This window comes from Chaetura pelagica, unplaced genomic scaffold (assembly GCF_000747805.2).
Source record: "Chaetura pelagica isolate M959 unplaced genomic scaffold, ChaPel_1.0 scaffold485, whole genome shotgun sequence".
Taxonomy (NCBI): domain Eukaryota; kingdom Metazoa; phylum Chordata; class Aves; order Apodiformes; family Apodidae; genus Chaetura; species Chaetura pelagica.
Window position 1 is genome coordinate 585,756 of NW_009953315.1, and position 24,676 is coordinate 610,431.

The window sequence follows — 24,676 nt, forward strand, 5'->3', positions numbered from 1 at the left end:
GTTCTGTTATATTTGTAAATGGAACAGTAGAAACAGCATAAACTCAGTGTTACTGCTTGTCTTCCTAGTTTCTTACTGAGCTTTATTTTTTTTTTTATGCAGAGATTTAAAGGGTGTTATAGTCACTCTGAGTGACAGTGGGCATCTTCAGTGTTCCTACCTTGGAACTGATCCTTCACTTTTCCAGGCTCCTAGGGTTGATTCTAGGGAAATAAACTATGAAGAATTAGATGCTGAAATGAAAGAGCTTCAGAAAATCATCAAAGAGGCCACAGAAACAGGTATACTTTCCCCCTTCCTGTGGTTTTACCTACTTTTAACCACCTGACTTTCCTTTTTAGCACTTCAAAATATATTGTTTTAATAGTTTACCATAATTACATTTTTGTAGGAAATGTAATATTTAATAAAATTTAGGTTTCAATTAAAAAAGTATAAACAAAATCCTATACTGTAAAACTCTTGAATATGGAATTTTTTTGGGTGCATTTTCTTAATGCCTTGTGGAACTTTCAAGATATTACTGTCAGACTGCAGGTGATTCTCAACTAGTACAAGGGTTCAGAGAAAAAAAAAGACAATGCATGTACTACCAAAAGGCAGGAAAATGTAAGGCATTTCACAGCAACAATCTGATAGACTTCAGAGAGAGCACAAATGTTGCCAAATTCTATCTTATTACTACAAATAGCTTCTTAAGTAATGCAATTCAAGTATGACACTTGTTAAAGCAACTTTTCTGTCACTTAAACTTTCAAAAGTGGTTGTATTTGATGAACATAGTGAGAGATACCAGAAACCAAATAGCTGATCATAATAAACTATGGGATTTACATATGTTGCTAATAACTTCTATTAGTTTTCTTCAAGGTAGGGCACAATTTCTACATAAATTGTGGAAAGTTGGTTTTCAAAACTGAGTTTTTAAACTGTATCTGGCTTACAGAGGGAATTGGAAGTGTCTGATTTTACAGGAAACTATAGAAAAATCTTGGACAAATTGAAGCAATTATTTTTCTAATGATAGCATGTTCTGAAAACGCACTAAAGAAATAGTAATGGCTTTCTGTGAATAAGAGTGAAAAAGCCCACAGTTGAAACCCCTAGAAATTATTTATCTGCAGTTGTGATCTTGATTGTACACCTTGAAGATTTCTTTTTTGAAATTGCATGTAACTTTGTCCATTTGTGTGATAGACTAATACCAGTCTTTTAATTTTACAGATTAGTAATTGGTTATTGAAGTGTGTAGGTGATGGTAAATTCCATTGATTGTTATCACAGACTTTTTAATAAGTATTTGACAGTCTTGTCTGTTTATCATAACCAAAGGAAAGAAAAACATGATGGAAAGAAATTCATTTGAAGTGAATCAACTTCTGTTTGTTAGTTTTAACATATAGTGTGGAAGACCTAGAGAGAGAAAGGAAACATAGCTGTCCTTAACTTTTCTAATAACTAGGATGGTATGTTTGACAACTATATTGTGAATATTCTTGATCTTTTACCTAGTCTCTCTTCCTCTGATTCCTTCCTCAGTCTTTAAAATCTGATTTCAGGTGTTACAGTATTGTTTTTAGAGGAGTTCTTACTAATGCTCGTTTTGTTGTGGAGTGAAGCTCTAATGATGTTGTGTTTGGATGTAAATCTTGTGAGAAAAACCTTTTTTACAGCAAAATGTTTTACTTATGGAAAATGCCTTTCAGTTTCAGATGTTCTGGCTTTACTTAATTTTGGCTTTTTTTCTTAAAACTGTAAGTCTTAACTGTTGATCATGTCTGGTTGAATACAAAACACTTCTGAACATTGGTTACCATGAAGTTACTCCTAAGCATGATCTTTAAAATGACCCATTGACTTTTCTGTCTTTTGTATTCACATTTGTGCAGGAAGAGCTTGTGTTGTTTTGAAAATATCTAGCCTTATATGGAGATAATTTTTCTGTTTCATTTAGACTTCCAAACATGGAAAGTATTTAGCATTAAGTCATCATATAAAAAAACCTTAGAGTAGTTATTTCCATAAATGTCTTGAATTTCTGTCCAGTGCTGACCATTAAACTGTTGAACTTAAGCTGTTTTATACATTTTGAAGAATAAGGATTTACATTATAAACTGATGAAATATTTTAAAATCTGCTATATTAACTTAAAACTAATGTTACTTGCCTCAGTCTGGATGACATTGGTGATTAAACTTAGGTGTTTTGGCTCAGTATAAAAGCAACAAAAAGCTGATAGTTAACATGCATCTCTGTCCTATGACTTTAGAACAGAAAGTGCATCATAGTTTACTTAAAGAAGCAACCTGAAAGGAAATGGTTAAGAAGGGATAGAAAAGGAAGATATTTTTTTGTCTGTAAAGTGCATTGTTGTGCTGAACTGTGTGTAATTGGCAAAACCAGTTGTGTGCAATTGTGGCGGTATGAAACAGGCTGAGGCTTCTTTGATAGGTGGTATTGGAGTAGCATGCTTTGGATTTGCTTTGTTTCTTTGTAGTAAAGGGAGGCATTTTTCTCTGAGCACAAGATAACGAAAACCTATTTCATCTCTCCATCAAAATCTTTTGACCCTCTTGTTAGAAAGAGATAACATGCTGCCTACGAGTTCTGGGTTGTTTTCAGGACCCTATGTGTAGTAAAATTCTTGCAGCTTTCTGAGTGCTTATGCTCTCATATTTTCAATTGTGTTAATTTCCCCTCAACATTAATTCTTTACTACTTAATACTTTAGGAGCTATAGATTTGCTGTTTGAGTTCTTCTACAAGTGCTTTCCAGAAAAACAGAAATACCTTAGAGCTGGACTTCTGGGCTCTTAAGATGTGATTATCTAATTCCTCATGGTGTTTAAGTACTTAGCTTTTAATTCTTACAACATTTTTTACATATGTGAATCTGCATAAGGTTTTATATAATGGATATAAATGAGTTCATAACATTCTTGGGTAACTAAACCCAGTATAATGTTCTGTACATAAAACTTCCATATCCCTTCTATGCAGAGGAATTCCTAAAATATATTTTAATTTTACACTATTAAGTACAGAATCTTTCTTTGTCTAACATTAATTATTGAATTATGTAGATGACTGTGCCATGAGGTGTCCAGTGTGTATTTTGGAGATGGTTGTCTATTAAAGGTGTATTAGGATATCAGTGTGAGGACAAAAGTTTTAGGATTTGTTATGTTTTCTGAAGATCATGGATAGTAAGTGTAAAGTCTTGTTCTAGAATGCATCTAAATCCTTTTTCATACATCAGAAATCCCAAATGAGATCCAGGTTTAGATTGTCTATAGAAATCTTATAAAATTGGGACGTTTTCTTTGATAAATAATATGCATATTTTTTTTAAACACTGGTAGTTGTACTAATGTCACTCTAAAACTTGATGCTGAATATATTTTATTTTTAGAAATGTAGCTGCATGTTTAAGGAGAGTTGACTTATTTTTCTTTCAGATATTTTGCCCAAATCTGAAATACAAAGAGATGTAATTGTCACAGCAGAAGTTTCTCCTGATTTGGATGCAGAATCTGTATGTACCTGAAAAAAAGGATATTACTCTGTCAACATTGGTTGCATACATGAATAAATAATGGTTGAGTATGGATAGTGATTACTATGTAATTATATTTGTGGGACTGAGCTTCTGCATGGCCCCCTGTTTTCCATGACTTTAAATGCACTTTGAAAATAACTTTAAAATTATAAAAATTTAGTATTTTCAGTCTGGGGACCTTCAGACTCTAAGCAAGCAAATCTAAATGAAAACCCAGGATCTTTAATAACTTTGTAGTGGTGAGGATTTGTAATAGTGAACAGTTAATAATTTGGAGGGAAGCAGTAGAAATGTCACCTTTTGGGTCTGTTAAAAATAGAATAGGCAAACCACTCAAAGATGCATTGTAAGAAATAATCTTTCTCTGGCAAGGCATCATGCAGTATTCTCTGGTGTTGCCACGTATGTAATTTGTTCATCTTGTATACATGTGTAGTATATAAAAATTGATTAAAATTAAGATCCAGGAGAGCCATAGTCTGTCTTCAAACTTTTAACTTTAACATTTCAGAACATATTCATTGCACTCTTTTAGCTGTAAGTAGTCATTTCTGGACACTATGCAAAACTGTTTTCAGGGCTAATTTGTAAAAAATACAGAAGGAGCCGCTTTTTAATACTTATATAGGTATTTGATGTATTAATTGAAATTGTTAGTACTAGAGACAACAGTAGTAGTAATATTATCCTTTGATAAAGTGACCTCTTTATAATGTGTGCTAGTGTCCTAGCACTTGTCTGCTGAAAAGGGGACAGTGTGACATGGTCTTGGCTAGTTGCAATAATCTGCTCAGGAGACTTAGAACACTTAAGTCTATAGAATGCTCTCATCCTGGCGTGCTCATTCACTCAACCTCCCACATGTGAACAGTCTGTTTCATATGTAAGTAACTCAATATAGCAGTCAAGCCATAGCTCTGAATCTTAATTTCCAAAGGCTGTCCAAATGTCAGTTTCCTGTGTGGTAGACTTTCTTGGAGGTTCCTTCAGTAGCCATCTGGAAAGGAAAGATCTGATAAGATACTTCATGGGGAAGGAGAAGGATCAATAAGACAAATGTGGGAACAATTGTATGGCTTTTGCAGTGATCTTGGAAATCACAGGCTTGCAGATACTTATGCGCTTGTGAAAAGGTTTCAATTGCAATGTGTGTGGTAAAAGCAGAGAAGATATAAATGTGTTAAAATGGATCAGATAAGCAAGTGGAGGACCATTCTGGTTATTTAACACCACTTGCTATGTATGGCTTCTGATCTAGGTAGTCCAGCTGAATAAGGTAAGGATGAATCTTTTTGCTCCCCTGCTATTGCTTCAGGATCAACCCACCAGAGACAGTGGGCATGACAAGCCAGTATGAAAATAGCCATATTTTTTTTTTAAACTGAAAAAGATACACTATGTACAAATGAAAATGTCTAGAATCCAGAGATCTTACCAGCTTCCTGACTTGTTAAGAAATTTGCAGATGTGGACCATACACTGGCATGTTGGGATGAAAAGGAGAGTGAGTAGAAGACATCAGATTGATCTTAATTTACTTATTTATCATGAGAAGATATAAATTTAAGCTGATAATTTCGAATTATAGCAGAAATGAAGTGTTTCTTTAAACAGAAACATTTTCTTGAATTGTAAGGACTGACCTGTTGTAAAATGAATTATGAGCATAAAATGAGATATTAAAATAGACTGCAAGGTCAAGATGAATTTTGAATTAGATAGAATTGCCAGTTGAAATAGAAATCAACAGGCATCGCAAGATGCCTGCTATAATTTTCTTTTAAAGTTCAAAACATTTCTGATTATAAGAGGGTGTGTGGGGATTTTATAGTACATACTATGGTGTGTATATAATATATTGGCAGATTGGAAGTCACCTTTCCCTGCTGAAAAACAGAAGACATTTCCAGAATTTGAATAAATACACAGTGGAAAGTAGTGTGCCAAACAAAGCAGTTTCAAATATTCATATATACATCATAGTGTATTAGTTTCTTATATACACAACATTTAAGACCTTTTGCTATCCTTTTTTGCAAGCAATTTCAAACAGAGGCTTTTCATTTTCAGAAGGAACTCAGAAATGTATTTTGTATATTTTAATCTGTCATAAGCATAAGGCCTTTATTGTTAATTCCCTGCTTACCAAGTTGATGGTAGGAAAGTAATATTGCCTTCATTATGTTCACTCATTCGTGTGTAATATTTAATTTACTTTGTTTTCATCTTTTTCTTCACAGCAAGCCATTGACAGTGAGGTAAAAGCAGAGGCAGTACCATCAGTCACAGTAAAGGTACCGTGCCTAACTCAAACAGTAGCATAGTGGTGGCAAATTTTATCAAATCTGTCACTTTCTCTGTATTTCACTTAGATCATGAAAATGAGTAAAATATGAAATATAATGTATACATTCTTTTTTCCTTAGTATGACAATGTGTCATTCTAGCAAGCCTTCTGCTGAAGTCAAAGTGGCTGGAGTTTTCTTTTTCATGTTTGTCAAGAAGCAGACATAAAAACATTAGGATGGAATGAGGTTGTTTTTGAAGTAATAATAAATTTTCCTACACTTTTCTAAGGGAGTAAATGGTTATCTTCAGTTGCCTTTTTAGTTGTTGATAAACAGAAATAGACTTTCTTTTGTAAAAAGACTTCAATAGCTTTTGCTAGTGAAAAAAAATCTAGGAAAATCTAATTTTAAAATTGACATCAGTGTAGTGTTCCATGAGAAGTCTTGCCCATAAGTCATTCTAAAGAAAGTATAAGTTGGTGCATGTGCAGTTGTGTGTGCAAATGCAGTTTCTCCACAGGATTACTTGAAAAGAATAGTAATTTTTGTCTGAGTTTGACAGGATCTTCTAGAAATATCAATGGAGTCTTATTTTTAAAAAAACTTGCAAGTTATCCCTCTGTCTTGAGTGAAAAAGTTCAGAAGGCAACTAGAGTATTTACTGAACCAGATTCCCTTACAGTAGCATAGTTCAGTTACACATGGTCCAACATTTTTGTAGGCTTTCAAGTTATTGTATTCCATTATTGGCTGTAAGTAAATAAGAATTATAAAAGGAAAGTGTTGGCTTGAAAATTGAAATTTGAAGTTCTTGAGCATTGGTGCTGCATTTTTCTTTGCAGGTTTTTCATATCTTTTGACTGGTTATGTTTGTTTTCTACTATATGGAGATTAATTTCTTACTTCCTTCAAATACTTTGTCTTGCTTTAGATTACAATACAGAGCAGAGTGACTGCGCAGAAACCAAACCTGGCAGTATGTGTACAAGCTCCATTAGCAGTGACCTGTGACCAGTTCATCTTTGGTGATTTAGGTAAATGATGATAGTGCCATTACTGCTATTTGTGTTGTTGCAGATACACTGCAGCTTAAAGCAATTAGAAATTTGCCTGTACTCCACAGCTTCTAGATACTGCTTGGTGAAGGAAGACAAAGTAGAAAGTAATGGAGTTATATCCTTGATTATGGTAAAATGCATGGCACGTGAGGAGAGGCATGATGGCAGCTTCATGATGGAAAAGGAAAACAAAAGCAGTTATTCTGTGGTATTTTGGGGCATTTTGTTTTGCTGGCAATCCTGTTTATGTAGAAATGGTGCCACTGAGCTAAAGGCAGAGACAGAGAGCTTGGTTACCCAGGGACAAACTAACATAAGCTTCCAACTTAGCATCAACTGTCTTGTGATTCTAGCATTTTTCCAACTCTGACAAGAATAAATATGGGATTGCATTCAAGACTGGAGCTGAAGACCAAAGGTGCATGTCCTCCTGCCTCAGTTGGGACTGTAGACCATTTCTGCTCTGAAATGTACAGTAATGGTTGCTACTGGAACAGGGCTTCATTGACTGTCCTCTGAAGGACAGTTCATATGTTTTCTCAACATGTGACAAGAGCAAAGGGCTGATGGCTTTGTAAAATACCAAAATCACAATATAAAACTAGATTTATTTTTATATTCTCTGTATTCTGTGTGCTTAAATTTTTTATTGGCTATGCTTCAAGATAGTTATAAGTTGGAAAGTCTAGTTTTCTTTTTAGAAAACACAGGTTTTTTAAAAAAGAACTCCCAGTGATTCATTAAAGGTGAATTGATGGAAGCAAATAGAGTATTTTCCAAAGTACTAGAAAATGTTACTTTCATTTGAATACTTCTATAAATAGTTTTAATTCTGTATTGTTTTTAGAACCAGATTCATCTGAAACTGTGGTCCTGTCTGTCTTTTTGAAGGGGAATTGTTCTCCATCAGAACTAGAAGGAAATTGTCTGGTTTCATATATCACACCAACAGGTAAACCACTGGATACTTGCAACTGATTTGCCTTTTTTAAGGTCTTTTTCTTTACCTATTTTTTATAAATGTTCTTTTTAAATTTATTGAAGGCAGTAGTCATTAAAGAAATAGTATGTATTAGAGTCTAGCTTCTGTTTTAGTTAATATTTTATGTAGCATCATTAAGTGATGTAATTGGTCTTATAGAGGTAAAATCATGTTTATGGCTTGGAAAGCAGCTTTCCTACCCTGTCCTACCAATTTACTTCTGCTCTTCAAGGGACCACCTCTTGGACTGAGAAGTTAATTACACCTTTATGACTTTCCAGCCTTTTGGGCTGCCAGCAAGTGTGACAATAACTGCCTTCCCACAGAGGAAGAGGTTTGAATAAGCATCTGGAGTGATTATTTCTCACTTCCCTTTTAGCAGATGAACATATTAACTTTAAAAAAATAATGTAAACTAAAGGAATAGAAACTCAGTTCTTCTTTTTTATAGTGCCCTAATGACTCTAGTGATAGAATATTTTTACCTTGCTATCCATGACTGAAGACTGATCTACACATAGCCTTGTGAATGTGTCAGAATGCTGAACTGTATTTAGGCAGGGCTTCCACATCAAGTTAAATGCAGCATAAACCAGTTTATACTCTGATCTTCACTTCTCACTACTTGCAGTTGCTCCTTCACCTCCTTCCCTGTTGTGCTTACACAATCACCAGTAATTTATCAGCCAGATTTGCTGATATGGTGTACTGTGCAAACCCAGAACTGTGAATGGAGGGGTGATATGGTATAGACTGGAATCAAAGAAATGCCTGTGGAATCAGGGATTCTGTGAAGTGTGGTGGTCTCATGTATCTTGTTCTATGTATACATTTTCATTTAAGCATTTACTTCACATCACTTTTTACTTAAAACATTGTGTTTGTGATGATAGTCTTGGCTGTGGGATGATTGAAATGTTTATTTCTAGACAAAACGGTAACTTGTGTGTTTTAAAGAACTTGAATTTGCCCTCTTCAGATAAGGCTTGCAGATAGGTGGGGAGGGTGGGAGAAAATGATGTTCCTCCCTTGAGCCTGCATAAAGAGCTTGTAGAACTTAAGTCCCTCTCTTTTGTGACTCTGAGTGCTTATTCCTTGTGAATGAGTTGCTGTACCTTCATGAGTGTCCAGTTTTGTCATTTGGCTTTAGAAAGGCTTTGTATTAATACTGTATAGGTAGTATACTTCTGAGTATCTAGAATCCTCTGATTTTAAAAGCTTGCTTTTTGTTCTGCTGGTCTCTCTATTGTGATTTTGCTGTACAAAACACAAGTATACTTGTCACTGGCAAATGAATGTATTATTTCTTTCAGATGCTACTAGTTAAACTTAGGCTAATATTTTAGCTATTAGGTTGGATTTTGCAAGCTTTTTGGGTAGAAGTAAAGAAATCTTGTATCTTAAGTATGTTTGACTGTTTATGTGCAATTCGTAAAAAGTCTCCAGAAGACATGCCATCAAACAGACTAGGAAACTGTAGAAGAAATGTTAAAAACTTACCTTTGATGGTAGAATTTGGAAAGCTTTAAAATAAAGGAGCATACTTAAGATCTTACTAAATTTTTGGATGTTCATTTAAATTATCAAATGGGCATAATTTTATTAAATTACATACAGATATGTTAATTGTACATGGCAATCAAGTCCCTAAATGTAATGTACTAGTAAACAAAAATTAAATGCCTTTTGACTTCATTTAGAGAATTCTTCCTCTTTTAGTTTTTAAGATATCCATATTTGTAGCCAAATCAGTCTCAGAATATCTCTGTGGGATTCATACAGCTGAAGGTTAATGAGTCACTCAGTTGGAAGAGATTGCACGATTGAATGTGGTTGCATGTCTGTTTTTTGGCTAGTGTTGTCTGTTTAACAAATGTGGCTAAAATGATTTTAAACTTGTTACTATGTTTTCTTTTTTCTTAATTGAGTAGCATCTTATGTATTCTTTGTTTTTTTGTTTCCTTTTTTGTCCCTTTGCTGGTTATATGGTAGAGCTCAATCCTGATGGTGAGTAAATGAAAAAATGCAAAGTTTAAATAGTATGATGAGTGCCAGCATATGCTGAATAAAATAAATTTGAAATGGAGCTGTTATTTTACCTGTTACTTCCGTGAGTTCTTATCCGTGGTGTGATGCTGGGAAGGTGTGAATATTTCAGAAAATTGAAAGTAAACGAGGCTTAAAAGTAAGCTGGTTACCCATGGGGAAAATAGAATGTAGTAAAGACACTTGTTGATGAAGTATGTTGCACTTTCTAATATGTAACATAGGAGTTTTGTGAAGTATTAAGTGCCTTGTGCATTGAATTTGGAAATGGAAAATGCAATTGTATGCTCTTTATCATATATTAAGCTACTTTTTTCAAGTTTCAGTAAGATTTTAGGCAGCTAAATTACAGCTTTTTGTGGTGCAATTGAAACAGCTATTAATCGTTTGTGGGTATTGCTGTGCTGTTTGGGCTGAGTAGCTCTGAGAATGTCACTTAACATCTCTTAATTCCAGTTCCTATTGGAAACATCTTATTGAAGGCTAAAAGGCTCCTTTCTAACTGACAATACCAGCAGTACAAAACATTACTGTGATTGTGGTAGAGATGATACTTGCAAAAGGTAAAATTAAAACAGGACTGGAAAGTTAGTGTATGTATAGATGGACTAAATATAAGGAAGGGCAGTTTTGCAATGTATTGGCAAGATGCAGTCCCTGTTGGGAGGTATTTTATTAACTTAAAAAATATATGGTAAGTACAATTCCCTCGTGCTTTGGAGAGATGAAAAAGGTTGCTTGTCATAGATTTAGAAATCAAATGAAAGGCTGTTTTCAGTTTTGCAGCTTTCCTAAACAGAAGTTATGCATATAGATGTATGTATATTTGTGTCCTGTTTTTCAATATTTATGCCCATAAAAGCATCCTAATTGATGTAAAAAAGTAACTGTGTTAATGACTCCCTTTCTTTTTTGGGGTGTTTCAGGATACCTTGGGTGCAGGGAATAGATGCTTGAACTGTCTCAAACTACTACTCTTGGCAAGAATAGTTATCACCGTGTGGCAGATTTCTGCCACACAAAGTAATGTTAAGAAGTATTTAAAAATACAGTAGGTGTATAAACAAGCTATATAAAAATGAACGTTTATAATTTGAAAGGTTAACATTCTAAAAATGAAGATTTGGATTTAATTTTAAAAATTTTCTACTCAAAATTAAATCCTGATGTTGAAGAGAATATTGTGGAGCACAGTAAACTGTACAGAACTTTGTAAAATGATCTGGGACAGACTTTATTTGGGTTACTGAGAGAGGCACTAATCTAGGATCATCAATACCAGAGAAAACATAAATTCTCGGAATATTTAACATCCTAAATTAGAGATCTGAACTTGATTGTTCTTCATGTACATCAGTGCTTTGTTTCAGCTCTATTTAAGATGAATACATTAGTAAATTGTAAGTGAAATAACTATAGTGCATATAACTGTTTTATTACTTTTATCAGGTAAGTGCATAGTATGCCTCTAGTGAGAATTTAAGAGATGATGTTACAGAATTTGTTGTTTCACATTAGAAGACAATATGAAACTCGTTTCACGTTTGTTCTTTATTACAGTACTACATTGTATATTGTGCAGTGTGTCACCACTCTGGATAAAGTCAGATTTATTGTTAGATATCAAGACATTGAGGAAGTTTTGGCTCCCACATTTTGCTATTGCTTTGTTTTTTTTCTTTTTAAAATTCAGAAATATTCTGAAAGTATTTCCCAGGAAGAGTTTCTCACTGTAGTGATAAATTTTGTTGGAGATTTTTTGTTTTCTTATATATATGTTTTGGACTAATGAAATAGAAATATCCTTAGTCCCTTCCCAAACCCAGATAGTATTTAATTTAGTTTTGATTTGAACTTTGAAATAGGGAAAATATGTTTATGATGAGGCAGAGTGAGAGCAGACTAGGGAAGCCAGTTTGAAACAAGAAGAAAAGTATCTTGGTTTAATTATAAAAATATTTTGGAATATTTTTGGGTAGTTTTGTTGCCATTTTTTTCCAATTAATATTCATATCTTAGTTCAATAGTAAGATGTTTTTGTGTTGTCATCAAGCAAAGTTTATAATATTCATATCAGATGGTGAAGAAGCAGTTGAATGACTAATTTTGAAAGGTCATGAATTATTGTAAAGTATTTTTCAGGATTTTTTTCTCAGAACCCAGGTATATCCTAGTTTTGAGCACCTATCTTATACTTCTTGTTTTACATTTATTTTGTTTTTTGCAGGCTGCTGTAGAACTTGGAGGCATTATCAGCCAGCCAAATGAGCTAACAAACTAATAACCAGAGGGATGAATAGTAATATATTTTTCCTGAGTTGAATCTTAGAAATAATTTTTCATTGCAAGAGGTCTGTGAAGCAGCAAGCAAACACAATTGTTATCAAAAAGAGTTCCTTGGATAACTTAAGCAGTTGAACTCATTTTTATACTAACCTGCTAAGCTTACGTGACTGGTGTAGCTATATATCTGTTTCATGACTTTTCCCTCACCATATGATCCATGATAGTAACTTAGTTTATTGTCTCTAAAATGTTGCTATGAATGCCATCAACACTGTTCTCGGTAAGATGAATCTTGGTGCCTATAGTGATACATGTAGCCAGGCAAAATAAAGGTATCCATGGTAGTTGCTTCATCAAAAAACCCATAATTTAGCTGCCCAAAAGAGCAAGAATTCCATGTTTTGTAGCAACTAGCACTTTTACCTTTCAGGTAGAACATAATGGGCATTTTCTGACATGCCAGCAATTTTAAACAATGTTTATATTTGAGCAAATTTTTGACATATTCTAATGAATAGGTTTTCTAAATGTTCATGTTGTAGCCTCCTCTTTTCTCTTGCACCATTCTGAAAATTTAACTGAAATTGAGATTTTTACATGGTTTTTATTTTAGCATATTCCTTAATCACATTAAAAATATTTTCCTATACATCTTTGAGAATAGTAGTATGGAGTAGTCTGGAAGAAGCTTCTATTCAGACTATGGATATGAAAGATGAATCTGTGTCCTTTCATTTTAGGAATACCAAAAGTTGCACAGTGTAACTTCAGGCTGCCTTTGCGGTTAATTTGCTTTCCAGCTCAGCCTTCAAAAGCAGCAAGCCACAAGCTAACTATTGATACCAATAAACCTCCCGTCAGTTTTCTCACTATTTTTCCAGGTAGGTTTTTAAATGTCTATAAAAGGAGATGTGTTAAGTCCTACAGGAATTTTTGTCTATATGAAGTAATGAGGTAATTAACAAGGCTAATGTTAGAATGTTTAAAAAAGTTTCTTTTGAAATAAATGGTGGCATAACATTTCAATAATAATCCTCCTGGGCTAGTATATCTATCTCTGGTAAAACTGCAGATGGGCATGATACAGATCTCATTTTTAAGTATACAGAAAATCTTTTTACATAAACTTGTATCAGTAGTGTTGTAATGGGGATAAAGATAAGCAGGGCAAAGCAAAAGTGGTATATGTTGCATACAAGGTTGCTTTGGTGAAGAGTGTGGAATTCATGATATAACGATCTGGAGCTGTTATTTAATAATTTAATTAGCCTCTTTGGATCAAAAAGTAGACCAATATTTAGTGATATTTTCTAGTGTACAAACCTGAGCTGCATTTTACATTTATGAGAATACTAAGAAATAGTATGAAGGAGGAAATACGTGCCATTTAGGACTGGAAAAAGAAGAATTATATTGAGTACTGCAGAACGTAATGTTTTGAAGTAATTTCTGCTGTAGTTATGTGCTCATAGTTTGGAAGAGGTAGAGGAGGTAGAAGTTACCACAGTAATACTCTGTGGTACAATATGGTGCAATCATAAGCAAACAAAGAAGAATTGAGGATGCATTAGACAAAATGTTTCCACACAGGAAACTATTATGTTACCACACTGGCTTGCTGAATTCTGGTTGCTGGTATTAAATAAAAATTAATTCAAACTCAAGATTGTAGAAAGAGGCTATGAGTATTACCTAGGGATTTGAAGAGAATTAAAAGAAAGTGACTTATTTTGCTTAATAAAACACAGACAAAAAAGGGAATACAGTTGCCTTCAGTGAATATTATTTGCTATATTGTTATTGTAGATGATCATACTAGCACAAGAAGAAAAGAGTAGACAGGGTTTGATTGTGTGTAAATTCAGTCTGGCAGTGATTAAGTTTCTGAACTTCAGAGGACTATGGTTCTGGAGCAGTTTTGAGAGCTGTATGGAACAGCAAGTTTAATGTGGTATTATTAAAGTGGAGCTGCATCTATTTTTGAAAAGCCTATGTAGTACATTTGTCTGAAAGCACTGGAGTAGGCATGATTGTATTCTTTGGTGGCATGATTTCCTTCACTTTGAGGGTAAAGATATGTTTTCTCTCTAATGTGTGTACTGTGTAATACTTGAAACAGAAGCTTTTTTTCTAAGGTCTACATTTTTGGAGTTTTAGTCATAGGCTTCTGTTATGGCTACATAATAAATTTATGGAACTATGGATTTCTGTTTAGAGATTCTTTCAAAGTACAGTGTTATATTTTTACCTAGACACACATTGTTGAAAATATAACACATAGTACTAATGTGCTCCAGAAGAAGTTATTAAAATCTTGTGATTTCAGTTCGTCTCATTTCCAAAGCATGCTGTTTATGATGTGGTCTGTGAAGGAGCTTTGGATTCTTGGTGTCGTCAGTACAAATTCTCTCTTCTACTCCCTGCTTTGCCTTATTTCTAGGGAAAGGTTGGGACCATGGGTGATATGGAGTATTTTTTTAGAATATGGTACTCTAAAATTGAGCCTTTTAACCTGGTGTGATCCAAGGAAAAAAAAGGTGGGCACATGTGGACTGTGAAGAGTAGCTAGTTTTAGCAAGCTAGGTGATTGTTACGCTCTGTACTGAAAGCTGAAAAGAGTGTTCTTAAAAGTTTTCATGATATCTGCATAAGTTCTGCATAAATATCTGAATGAAGGGGGACTTTGCATCAAGTTATTGGGCTGAACACTAATCACAATTCTTTTTAGATGGTATGGGTATGAAAAATCTACTTTTTGTTGCCAGACTAGGGAAGAGCAACAGTGTGTGGTTCAGCTTCCATCTGTAAATGAAGGGAGTGTACACCAACTTCATACGAATGTTCTTCTGAGCTCTCAGAAGGGGAACAGTCTGTGCAAAGGTTGATATGGTCCTGGCTATGGCTTGAGGTTTGTTGAAAACCAGTGTCCAATTTCAGAAAATGCTATTTAACTTTCTCTTTCAGACTTTGTTGATCCATCTGAGAATGACCAGGTGAATAGTCTGGGGTTTCAGTTTTTAACTGGTTCAAAAACCACTCTTCTTGCTTCAAAAACATCGCGTAAGTGCTATTAGTATTAATGCAAAATAGATAATAATCAGTTAATAGATATAGAAGATGAGAATGTGGATCATAAAAAGAATAATAATCAGTGTGTGAGAACTAACACAAGTTTAAAAGTGTTAACTGACTGTTTCTTATTCCCTCTCAAATACCTAATTATGTTACTAGGGAAGGCACAAAATGTTATAGCAAAACAAGAAATCAGTCAAAATGTAGTACATCACAGTGACGATTCTCTGAAGGAACTGGGTTTTCTTCAAGTTTTTAGCAGTGTTTTTATTTGTGAATTAATACCATCATTGTAAGAATGGAAAAAACCCTCTTTTCCTCAAAGGTATTTCAACACTTGTGTTTGGAAGGAGTTATCTACTGGAATTTTTGAAAGGGACTAAAAAGCAGGTTTCTAACTCTCCACTTTCACTTGACTTTAGGCATCAGACCCTACTTATTTGCATCTCTACATCTAACTAAATGCTTGTCTCTATCATCAGATGCCTGTATATCTTTGGAAGATAAGATTATGGATTCAATATCCTTTCTGTTACGTTTACAGAATGTATGTGAATATATATGCTATAACCTGGTCCAGTGTCTCATGTATATGGCAGTTTGTGAATTAAGTAGTCATATTCCAACCACCTGTGTGTCTGTGCTCTTTAAAAAATGTTTGGTCTCTTCACTTTGGAAAGTGTATGATCTTGCCCTGTACAACTGCTCAGCTTGCTACACTCATTCTTGGCAAGTGTGTTGGAACCAAGTCAGTTCAATTGTGTTTTGCATTTTCAGTGCCAGCAGAGCACAAAGTCTTCATTTAACATAGCAGACTAAAGAAATGGAAAAGCTAAAGTACCTATTGCACATTGCAGGGAGTTCACATGGCACACTTGTGTGAATGCCTTCTGAAAACTCTTTTCAGTGGGGAATCAGAATCTGGTTTGTTGATGTGGAATTCTTCCTACACAAAAATAATCTGCCTCACTGTTTTCAAAAATCAGTATTCATGTTGGGTTATATAAATATTAGTGGCATCAGCTCTGAGCTATGAGATAATATTTAATACCTTTTAAAATGTAATCAAATGTGTTAAAAACAGAAACCATCTGGAGAGTAACTTTGATTGTACCAAGAATCTCTTTACATTTCTAGTGTTGAAATCCATTTGTATTGGTTTTTGCATGCATTATTTGCATGCTGTTTTATCGTTAGTTTGTTTTTAATATTTGTTTAAATAGTAGATCTTAAACAGTTTAAACTAGCTAGACATGCAATGATAGTTTCTAAAAACAAAATAATTTAAAGGATTTATAAATAACTTTTTTCTGGATTACAATTTAAATCTTTCATTTGGATGCTGTTTTGCATAGTTGCTAAATCTGATGCTGTGTAAGGGACAAAATTTGTGTCTTCTGCAGTGATATGTATTTAGCTTCTAGTGAAGCCATAACTTTTAACTCCCCCTCTGCAAACAGTCAGGCTTTTCCTCTCAGGTTTGTTTATTCACTAGTTAGGAATGAGGCTTGCAGGCTTACTATAAACTTTCCCACACTGCTTTGCTTGTGAAGTTCACTTTACAAAGGAGATACAAAATATCTCTTTCAGTGTGGCTGTTCATTTCTTGTGTCTGGGAATCCTTACTCTAGAAAACAAATGAGTTGTTTGATACCACCTTCCATGTTATCAGCCTGTTGCCACCATCCACTTTATGTGTTGGATTGGGTTGGTTACAGAATTTTTTGGGGAGTTTGCTTATTTTAAATGTTACTTAAATAAAACTTTTTTTAAAAATTGTAAAAGGTGTCTGGTATGGTTCAGAATATTTTTATGAGAAGAAACTAGCCATAATGCAAAAGCATTGCTTGGTGGAATTTAAATCTATTAAAATGATTGTGCTTAAGTGGACAAAGCTCCTATGAAACTAATGAATGCAGGTGAAATGGTGTTATTTGGGAGGGCCTTATTCTGCTACGTAGTTTAATACAGTTTGTACTTTTGTAAAAGTGCTTACACAACATTATCGTTGTGGAAATGTTCTTCAAAAAGCAAGTCGTATGTTTAGATAATGGCTAGAAGTAATAGTTTTTCAGAAAAAATGTAAAAAAATAATTAATTGAGACAGAAGAATCCTTATTGCTGTTTTTCCATGAAAGAAGTTAGTCTTGGACTTTAGAAGAAGAGTCTTTTTTCCTATGCCTTATCAAATGGACCTTAACTTTTGAATGGGGAGAATGGCATGTAGGAATGAAAAGTTCAGTTGGGTTTCACTGTTGAAGCTGTTAGCATGACTGATATCTGTTGTCACACTTGTTTTTAATTGCATTAGCTAATCCATTTTGAACAGTAATTGAAGGTGCTACTTCAGCCTGTCAAGAAGACTACTGCAAAGAAGCCTAGCCTGAACTTAATTTTGACAGTTAATACATATTAAAAAGAAGCTCACTCTGTGTAGGTTAAGATTTTAAGGTTTTTTGCTGGATATTTTAAAGCTGTCTTTTAAACAAAGCATAAAGAGGTTTTGAATGATAATTGACTTTTTGGGGGTTTTTGGTTTTTGTTTGTTTTGGTTTTTTTCTGCTGGTGTGGCCTTCCAAGCTGAGAAATTCACTGAATCTTCTAGTTTTCCTTTGGCTATCCTACTTGCAGGACAACCATTCTTAATGCTCTTCGTGCTAGTTGGACAACGTGTTCTAGTGTGAAAAGGCTTTGTAACTCATGTAACCGGTTGATGCTCCTCAGCTGAGCTTTCGTTACAGAATTTTCTGAATAGCTATTGTAACTTTCTTTAGCAGAGCTTGTTTTAACAAAAAAAGCACAAATGGGTTAACTATTACAAAATCATGATGTGCGGCAGTTTGATTTTTTCATTGTGTTTCTGTTTAAAGGATGTGTTTAGTACAACTAAAGATTCTCAGATTCATGTCGTTTCTAAATCTAATTTCTTTTTTGAGAGCTGGAAGACCATGTAAAGCAAATGACTACAATGCTCTCTAGTCAGGCCATGGTAGAATTAGATTGTGTTTGTATTGACCAAAAATGTATGGAAACTAAATATGCATTTTTGAGGAAATTAGTTTTCTCCATTTAAAACCATTAATATATTAGATATGTCAATTATAAATAGAATGACTGTTGATTTGGCCTGAAAACATCTGAGCTAATTTCCCTCAAGCAAAAAATCACTTAAGGCAAAGTATGATGATATATCCAACAAAGTCCAACCATTACATTGTGAGTGTTTAAAAAATGGATATTAGGTTGAATGTTATCTTTAGCAGATGGTGTTCTTTTCTTTAACAGGCATGTTTTTAAATAAAACTTGCTTCTTTCCTGTTACATTGTAAACAGAATTTGTCATTCTTTATTCAGTGAAATACGTATCCTGGGAAAGATGCCAGTGGTAATGTCAAACAATCTTGAGTTACTGATGTTGAGAAAATTTTAAATAAGTACACTCAAGTTCTAAAGAATTCTGGTTAATTTGATTTATTATGACCCTTATTAACAAGGGTGAAAAAACCCCTATTTTGTATCTAACCCCAACAATTCTTTCCTCATAGCTGCATTTCTGTCTCTTTCTTTGGATAAGGTAGATGCTATCTACCCCTTTGGATATGACATTGGTAGATAACTAATGAAAAGAAAAAGGAATTGTTGCTTGCAAGCCTTTATTCAGGAAAAAAAAAAAAAAGCTGCTGTGATTTTCCCCAATGTTTTTCTCTTAGCATTCAGTTAATTCTGATTTCCTGAACACAAAAGAGGGGATTATACAAATGTGGACTAGAGACAACAGAAATAGAATCTCATTCCATTGGGCTGATAGCTTGAAATTCACTAAAACATGCTAAATTAAATTCATTTTCTGGGACAGGCAACCAAAGGATTTAGTTTTTCACTTCAGTTTATATTAACAATTACATCTCTACACTGAGCCATTTTTACAAAGCCATAGTGTGTAGATGGGTAAAAACAACTTTCTTACTAATATTAGCTGTATCTAGAGTAAAGCATAGCACTATCAAAACTCTTTTGTTTTCTATGTCTAGTTAGAGTAATGTTTTCCCTACTAGGAGATAGTCTAGAAAGTGGAGATGTCATATAAATTATATTGAGTGTATTATTTAAAATCTCAGTAGCCATTTCCAAAAGATATTCAAGATTTTAGGTGGATTGGCATTGGTTTGCTACCACTGTCATCAGATGTTTGGGATGCTGTGCTTCTGCCATGATCCAAAGTGAATTAAGCCTGATTCTGCCTCCAACCCTTAGGAAAGCTCACTAAGGTTGTGTTGTGGCAGAGAATTGCAAACAACCTTCATATCATCCAGTACTTCTCTTGTTTCCTTCTATATAGTAGTTGTTCATAGCTCTTTTTTCTTTATGAACAGGCCTATACTCTGAAGGGAAGTAGTCCTGAAACAATAAACACTTGCATTTTGTGCCACAAAATTGTCTGTTAAAATTAGGATTAGAAGAGAGTGTTTAGGACTGACATCAATAAAAGACAAGTATTTCTTCAGTACTTGTGAACAAGCATCTTTTCTGCAAATCTCAGATGAACTTTGGATACAGTTAGCAAGTTAAATTTGTATTAGCTATGTGGTATAGTGTATGTATGTATGTGACTTGAATGTGTGTTAGTCTTATATTTGCTCTTGTTTTCAAAGAACGATACAGAATCCAGAGTGATCAGTTAGAAGACCTTTGGCTGATAACAAAAGAGCTCACGCTTCGACTTGAAGAACATTTCAAGAAGCAAAAGTGCAAAGATTTTGCATGTACCTTTTCTGGTTCCATTCCCCTGCAGGAATATTTTGAACTAATTGATCGACACTTTGAGGTATGTTACATAAAATGTGACTCATTCATGTTCTGCTAATTTAAAAATTATTTGTATTGTAATATGATGAATAAGTTTATAACTATAGCTATCACAGGCTTTAGGCTTTCAGAAAATAGAAAATTGGATCTAAGTACTGGAAAAAATGTCCTCATTTAGTTTTATCTTATGGAATATACCTTGCCTCTGAAACAGTCCTTATGATTAGCAGAAAGCAATTAGCTAGTGTGAAGTCTGCAAGTAATACAAATTATGGTACTGGTATTTGCTTATCTGCTCACTGCCTGTATAGAAGCCATGGGTTCTTCATTCACTAAGGTAGTGTTATTTGTAAAATTGTTCTTAAAACTTGTCCTTATTTTAAGCTATTTTACTCTTCTGCAATAATGAAGCTGTGAGAGTTTTTTTGAATCATCCTTGTAATTGTGTTTAAAAAAATCCCTTCAGATTTAAAAAAAGCACCTGACTGCACTTGTAGAATTAGCATTGGAGGCTCAAGGAGGTTTAGTAACCAGACCAGATAATAAGTAAAATGTAATTACCTTTCCTGTTTGGCCATGCAGATGACAATGAAAAATCTCCTGTAGTCCAGTTAGCTTGCAGAATAGCTAGTAAAATGAAACACCTGCACTCCTTTCCAGTAAAATGTAATAGCTATTTTAAAATGTCTGTCGCACTCATGTGATGGCAAAAGTAGTAACGTATGCAGAGAAGAGTGAGAAACACTATTGGATGTTTCTTCATGTTGCCAGATTTTCTGTGAGATGGGGCCATCACCCCACAGAAAGATGAAAGTTGTAGTTTGGATTCTCTGGGATTTTTCAAGGACGCAGCCTGGATCCTGGTCTATCTCTCAAGCTCACGAGTAGTTATTATTCTGTTAGTCTTTCACCTTACTTGAAATTCTTAAAGGTTGTTTTGTTTTTTTTTTTGTGACTGGTATTGTAGAAATACCTTAAACATAGGCTTCATTAGATTGTGTAACAAGTTGAAATACAGCTTGGAAATAGAGCTGTGGTTGGTGGAATGCTAAGTTAGGATGTAATTATGATGCAGCTGGCTGTTCTGAAGTTTCTGAAATTTTAAAATAATTTTGGACTAAAAAGTACCAAATGATCTAGCAAAGGGATTCTAATGCTCCCATCTCAGTTTCAGCACACTTTTTTGGCAGGCTTGTGAAAATATTACCTGAGGCATCCCTTTTTTTCTCCTACTTCTAGAAAAGCTGTATAGTGTTTCTTTGTCTCAGCTTCCATGAACTGTCCTTCATAATCATGTGCTGACATAATAGTATGTTTGCTTATATTTAGATATCATCTGTTTTCTAAATTTAGGAAACTTAATTTTTCTGCTCCATTTGGAGCACTTTAAAATGGAGGTATGTCATAATGCTCACATGTGGAAAGCTGCATGTCTTAATGTTTCTTGTGATAACTTATGCTGCTCACAACATGCCAGCTGTACAGAAGAGTCCCAGATTTTTTAAAGACTCACCTTTATTTTGTTTTCTTTGTGTTAAGGTGTGGACTGGAAAAAGGTAAGGTGTTAAAAAGATAAAATATGATTACGTATTATCTCGGCATTTGTGCAATGTTCAGTTTTGTAAACACTTCAAGAAACTTTTTATATGTGATCAATATATACAAAAGGAAAAAGCATCTCACTTCAGAAAAGACAGTAATTCATACAGTGCAGAATTTAGTACGTTTTTTCACATTTATGGGAATAACCATTTACTTTCTACTGCAATGAATATCAATTCAAATACAATTTATATATGCATCATAAATAGTACATCAAACCAAGAGAGCCTTGAGATTTTGGTGGTGAAATTTCCCTCTTGTTATTAGGATTCTTGATAACAAATTTATGCATTTTCATTGATTATTGTGACTGAAAAATTAATTTTTATTTCAGAGGCAAATCACTGAAAATGTTCATAAGCTTCAAGGGGAGCGTAAAATCTGAAACTGGTGTAAATAACATTATCATATTGGAGTAATAGTCTCCCAAAAGTTTTCTCATTTCGTTGTTCTCGTTTTGTTCTCTCATTTCATTTGGAATGTGCATGCATGTATATGAACTTTAACCTGAATTCTGGAAAACCCTTAAATTGCAGTTACGTTTGAATGCTGAAAAGTTTCAGGAGCTGTTGTCTGAAAGGGCTGTGCAGTTTCGAGCTATTGAGCGGCGATTGCTGACACGATTCAAAGACAAAACTCCTGCTCCTCTTCAACATCTGGACACCTTGTTAGAAGGAACATTCAGAGAGGTCAGTACAATTTGATAATGAGCCTAACCTTTCTTTATGTTGTTGGTAAAACTTAGCTTAAAACATATAAGCTATGCTTTCCTGGTTACATTAACCATCCAAGAGACCAGGAAGCAGTAATTTGTTTAACCTAATATTCCCTGCAAGTTTCCAGATGATTTGCAATAGTTTTATTTAATCTGCAACCACAAAATTTTTACTCTTGGGTCACACCAGCTTGACAGCACATCATTCTTTCCTAACTGATGTTGATAGTATAAATATTTTATAGTTCATGTGAAAATATTTTATAGTTCATAGCTTGTGTAAATATTTTATGGTACACTGTAAACTGGTGGAATGGTTTGGTTGGTCTAATATTCACAACAAAATTGTGTGAGGCTGACCATGTCCTTCCTTATGGGGATTTTATGTTCTAATCATTTCAGAATGTGATAGCTGCAGAAGAACAATGTTTGAAAAAAAATTGTTTCTAAACCAGCCCCATACTGGAAGTACACGAGGTATAAAACAATTTTTCTTTTTCCTGCCTCAGCCCTGCAGTTCTTTAGAATAACTCCTGTTTCATGATGAGCCCTTTGCTAGGAAGTTACTTTATGTCTTTTGTGCTTTTCTGTTGGAGGATCTGATTTTGTTTTTCTAACATGCCTTATTAAAGACGCCAAGTCACAATTAGATTCCTTTCTGGAAAACATTTACCTTTATATGATGTTGTGTATCACAACAATTAAAAAACAAAGGTATTGAGGAAACATGTTTTTCCTTTCTGTTTGCTGTAAGAAAACATTTCTCTAAATTGGAGAAAACTACCTTTCTGTGTATGATTAGACATGAGTCAGATTTGCCTTTATTTCAGTCTTTACTATGAAGAAGTTAACTATAAGATGGTTTACATTTGCAAGTGGGGCTTTTCTGGTTGCTTTAAGAAATACTAGGTATTGTTGTGATAGATGGGTGATTCTTTAACACTTTGAAATGGCATGACTAAATAAGCCCTAAAGATAAACAGAAATGAGACTCCTGAGTCTGCTTTTGCTATGTAGAACTGTTGCGTTTAAGCTTCAAAGCAACTCGGATGTGCTTCACCATTTTCTTACGCAGCTGAATTGAGAGATGGGTTATGAGAATATGACAAAAATCAGGTACTTGAAGTAGATACATATTGCAGGGGCTTATTTTATGAAGAACTTGAAACCAAAATCAGATGAGTGCTTTTCTTAACAATTACTGTTGTGAGATTTTTTAATTAGAATTGCTGTAGTTGAAAGGAGAATGAAGAAAGAGGTTTCTTTCCAGAGAACAACTGCTTACATTTTTCCACGTTTGTTAAAACTGTTTTAGCAAGCTCATATTTTTCTTAATAGATTGCCTATGTCGTTTTGTTTGTTTTAATGCCCTTCCAACAAACAAATTATATTATTGTTAGTATGAACAAAAGTGAGGTAAAATAGCAATTACCATCAAAACTCAACTGCTGCATAAGTTGTTTTGAAAGTGAGAGCTGTGGTAGATTTTAATATTGTCTCTTAGCTATGTGGGTGAAATGAAATTGTTTGATGCATTCCATGTATTAGAAAAGACCTTATTTTCTTTAATTCAGTATCATCTTCTGTCTTTATTTGAACAATTATATTTAATGCAAATGGTTGAAGTATTCAAAATATGGTACATGTGTTTTCAGTAAAGAAATAATGAGGCTGGATAAATATGAACAGTTTGAAGTCTCTCTCAAAATTCAAGCATGTCGCTTTTTTAACATTGGAATTTAATTAAATTGTATTACTTAAGAATATTGCCTTTCAGAAGAATTTTTCAAACAAGTTGCCTTTTTTTTCTTTTGAAAAGTTGTATGTTTTGAGCACCATGGTTGTGTTTTGTAGTTTTCCTAATGCAGAATGCATTCAGTGAAGAATTATGATCCATACTCAATAGACTCTTAAGTGGAATGACTCTTATTTGTTTCAGTGAAATGTGGATTGAACTCAAAATAGGTGATGTAGAGGCTTTAGGGGTTTTTGTAATGAGAAAGACTTGATAAATCCCATAATAAAAGACTCCAGCTTTTAGAAAAGGAATTGATTTTTTTTTCTCTTATCATTGTCTGAGAACCTTATCTCCTCACTATCCGTTAAATATTTTTACTATGAGAAAACAAAAATTTCCTTTGTTTTATCCTCTCATTTTTCTTCAAAGTAATTATGTACAAAGAAAGGTTTTGTTACTTTTTGTTGGGTTTCGCAGTCAGTAGGGAAATGTACATGTTTTAGTTTCATAGTGCATTCCAAAC

The 24,676-nt window shown here is 33.9% G+C and overlaps 1 protein-coding gene across 1 annotated transcript in view; it reads left to right on the top strand.

Annotated features, from left to right (window-relative positions):
- The window catches only part of BBS9 (Bardet-Biedl syndrome 9), a gene marked incomplete at its 3' end in the record, with an annotated part of 127,060 nt that overhangs the window by 51,200 nt on the left and 51,184 nt on the right, over nucleotides 1-24,676 (top strand). The window contains exons 9-18 of the mRNA XM_009998099.1: nucleotides 103-281; nucleotides 3,460-3,536; nucleotides 5,801-5,854; nucleotides 6,780-6,882; nucleotides 7,754-7,858; nucleotides 9,881-9,895; nucleotides 12,961-13,101; nucleotides 15,185-15,280; nucleotides 19,945-20,117; nucleotides 22,237-22,389. Of these exons, the coding sequence (XP_009996401.1) occupies nucleotides 103-281; nucleotides 3,460-3,536; nucleotides 5,801-5,854; nucleotides 6,780-6,882; nucleotides 7,754-7,858; nucleotides 9,881-9,895; nucleotides 12,961-13,101; nucleotides 15,185-15,280; nucleotides 19,945-20,117; nucleotides 22,237-22,389 (1,096 nt within the window). The remainder of the gene's footprint in view (nucleotides 1-102; nucleotides 282-3,459; nucleotides 3,537-5,800; nucleotides 5,855-6,779; nucleotides 6,883-7,753; nucleotides 7,859-9,880; nucleotides 9,896-12,960; nucleotides 13,102-15,184; nucleotides 15,281-19,944; nucleotides 20,118-22,236; nucleotides 22,390-24,676) is intronic.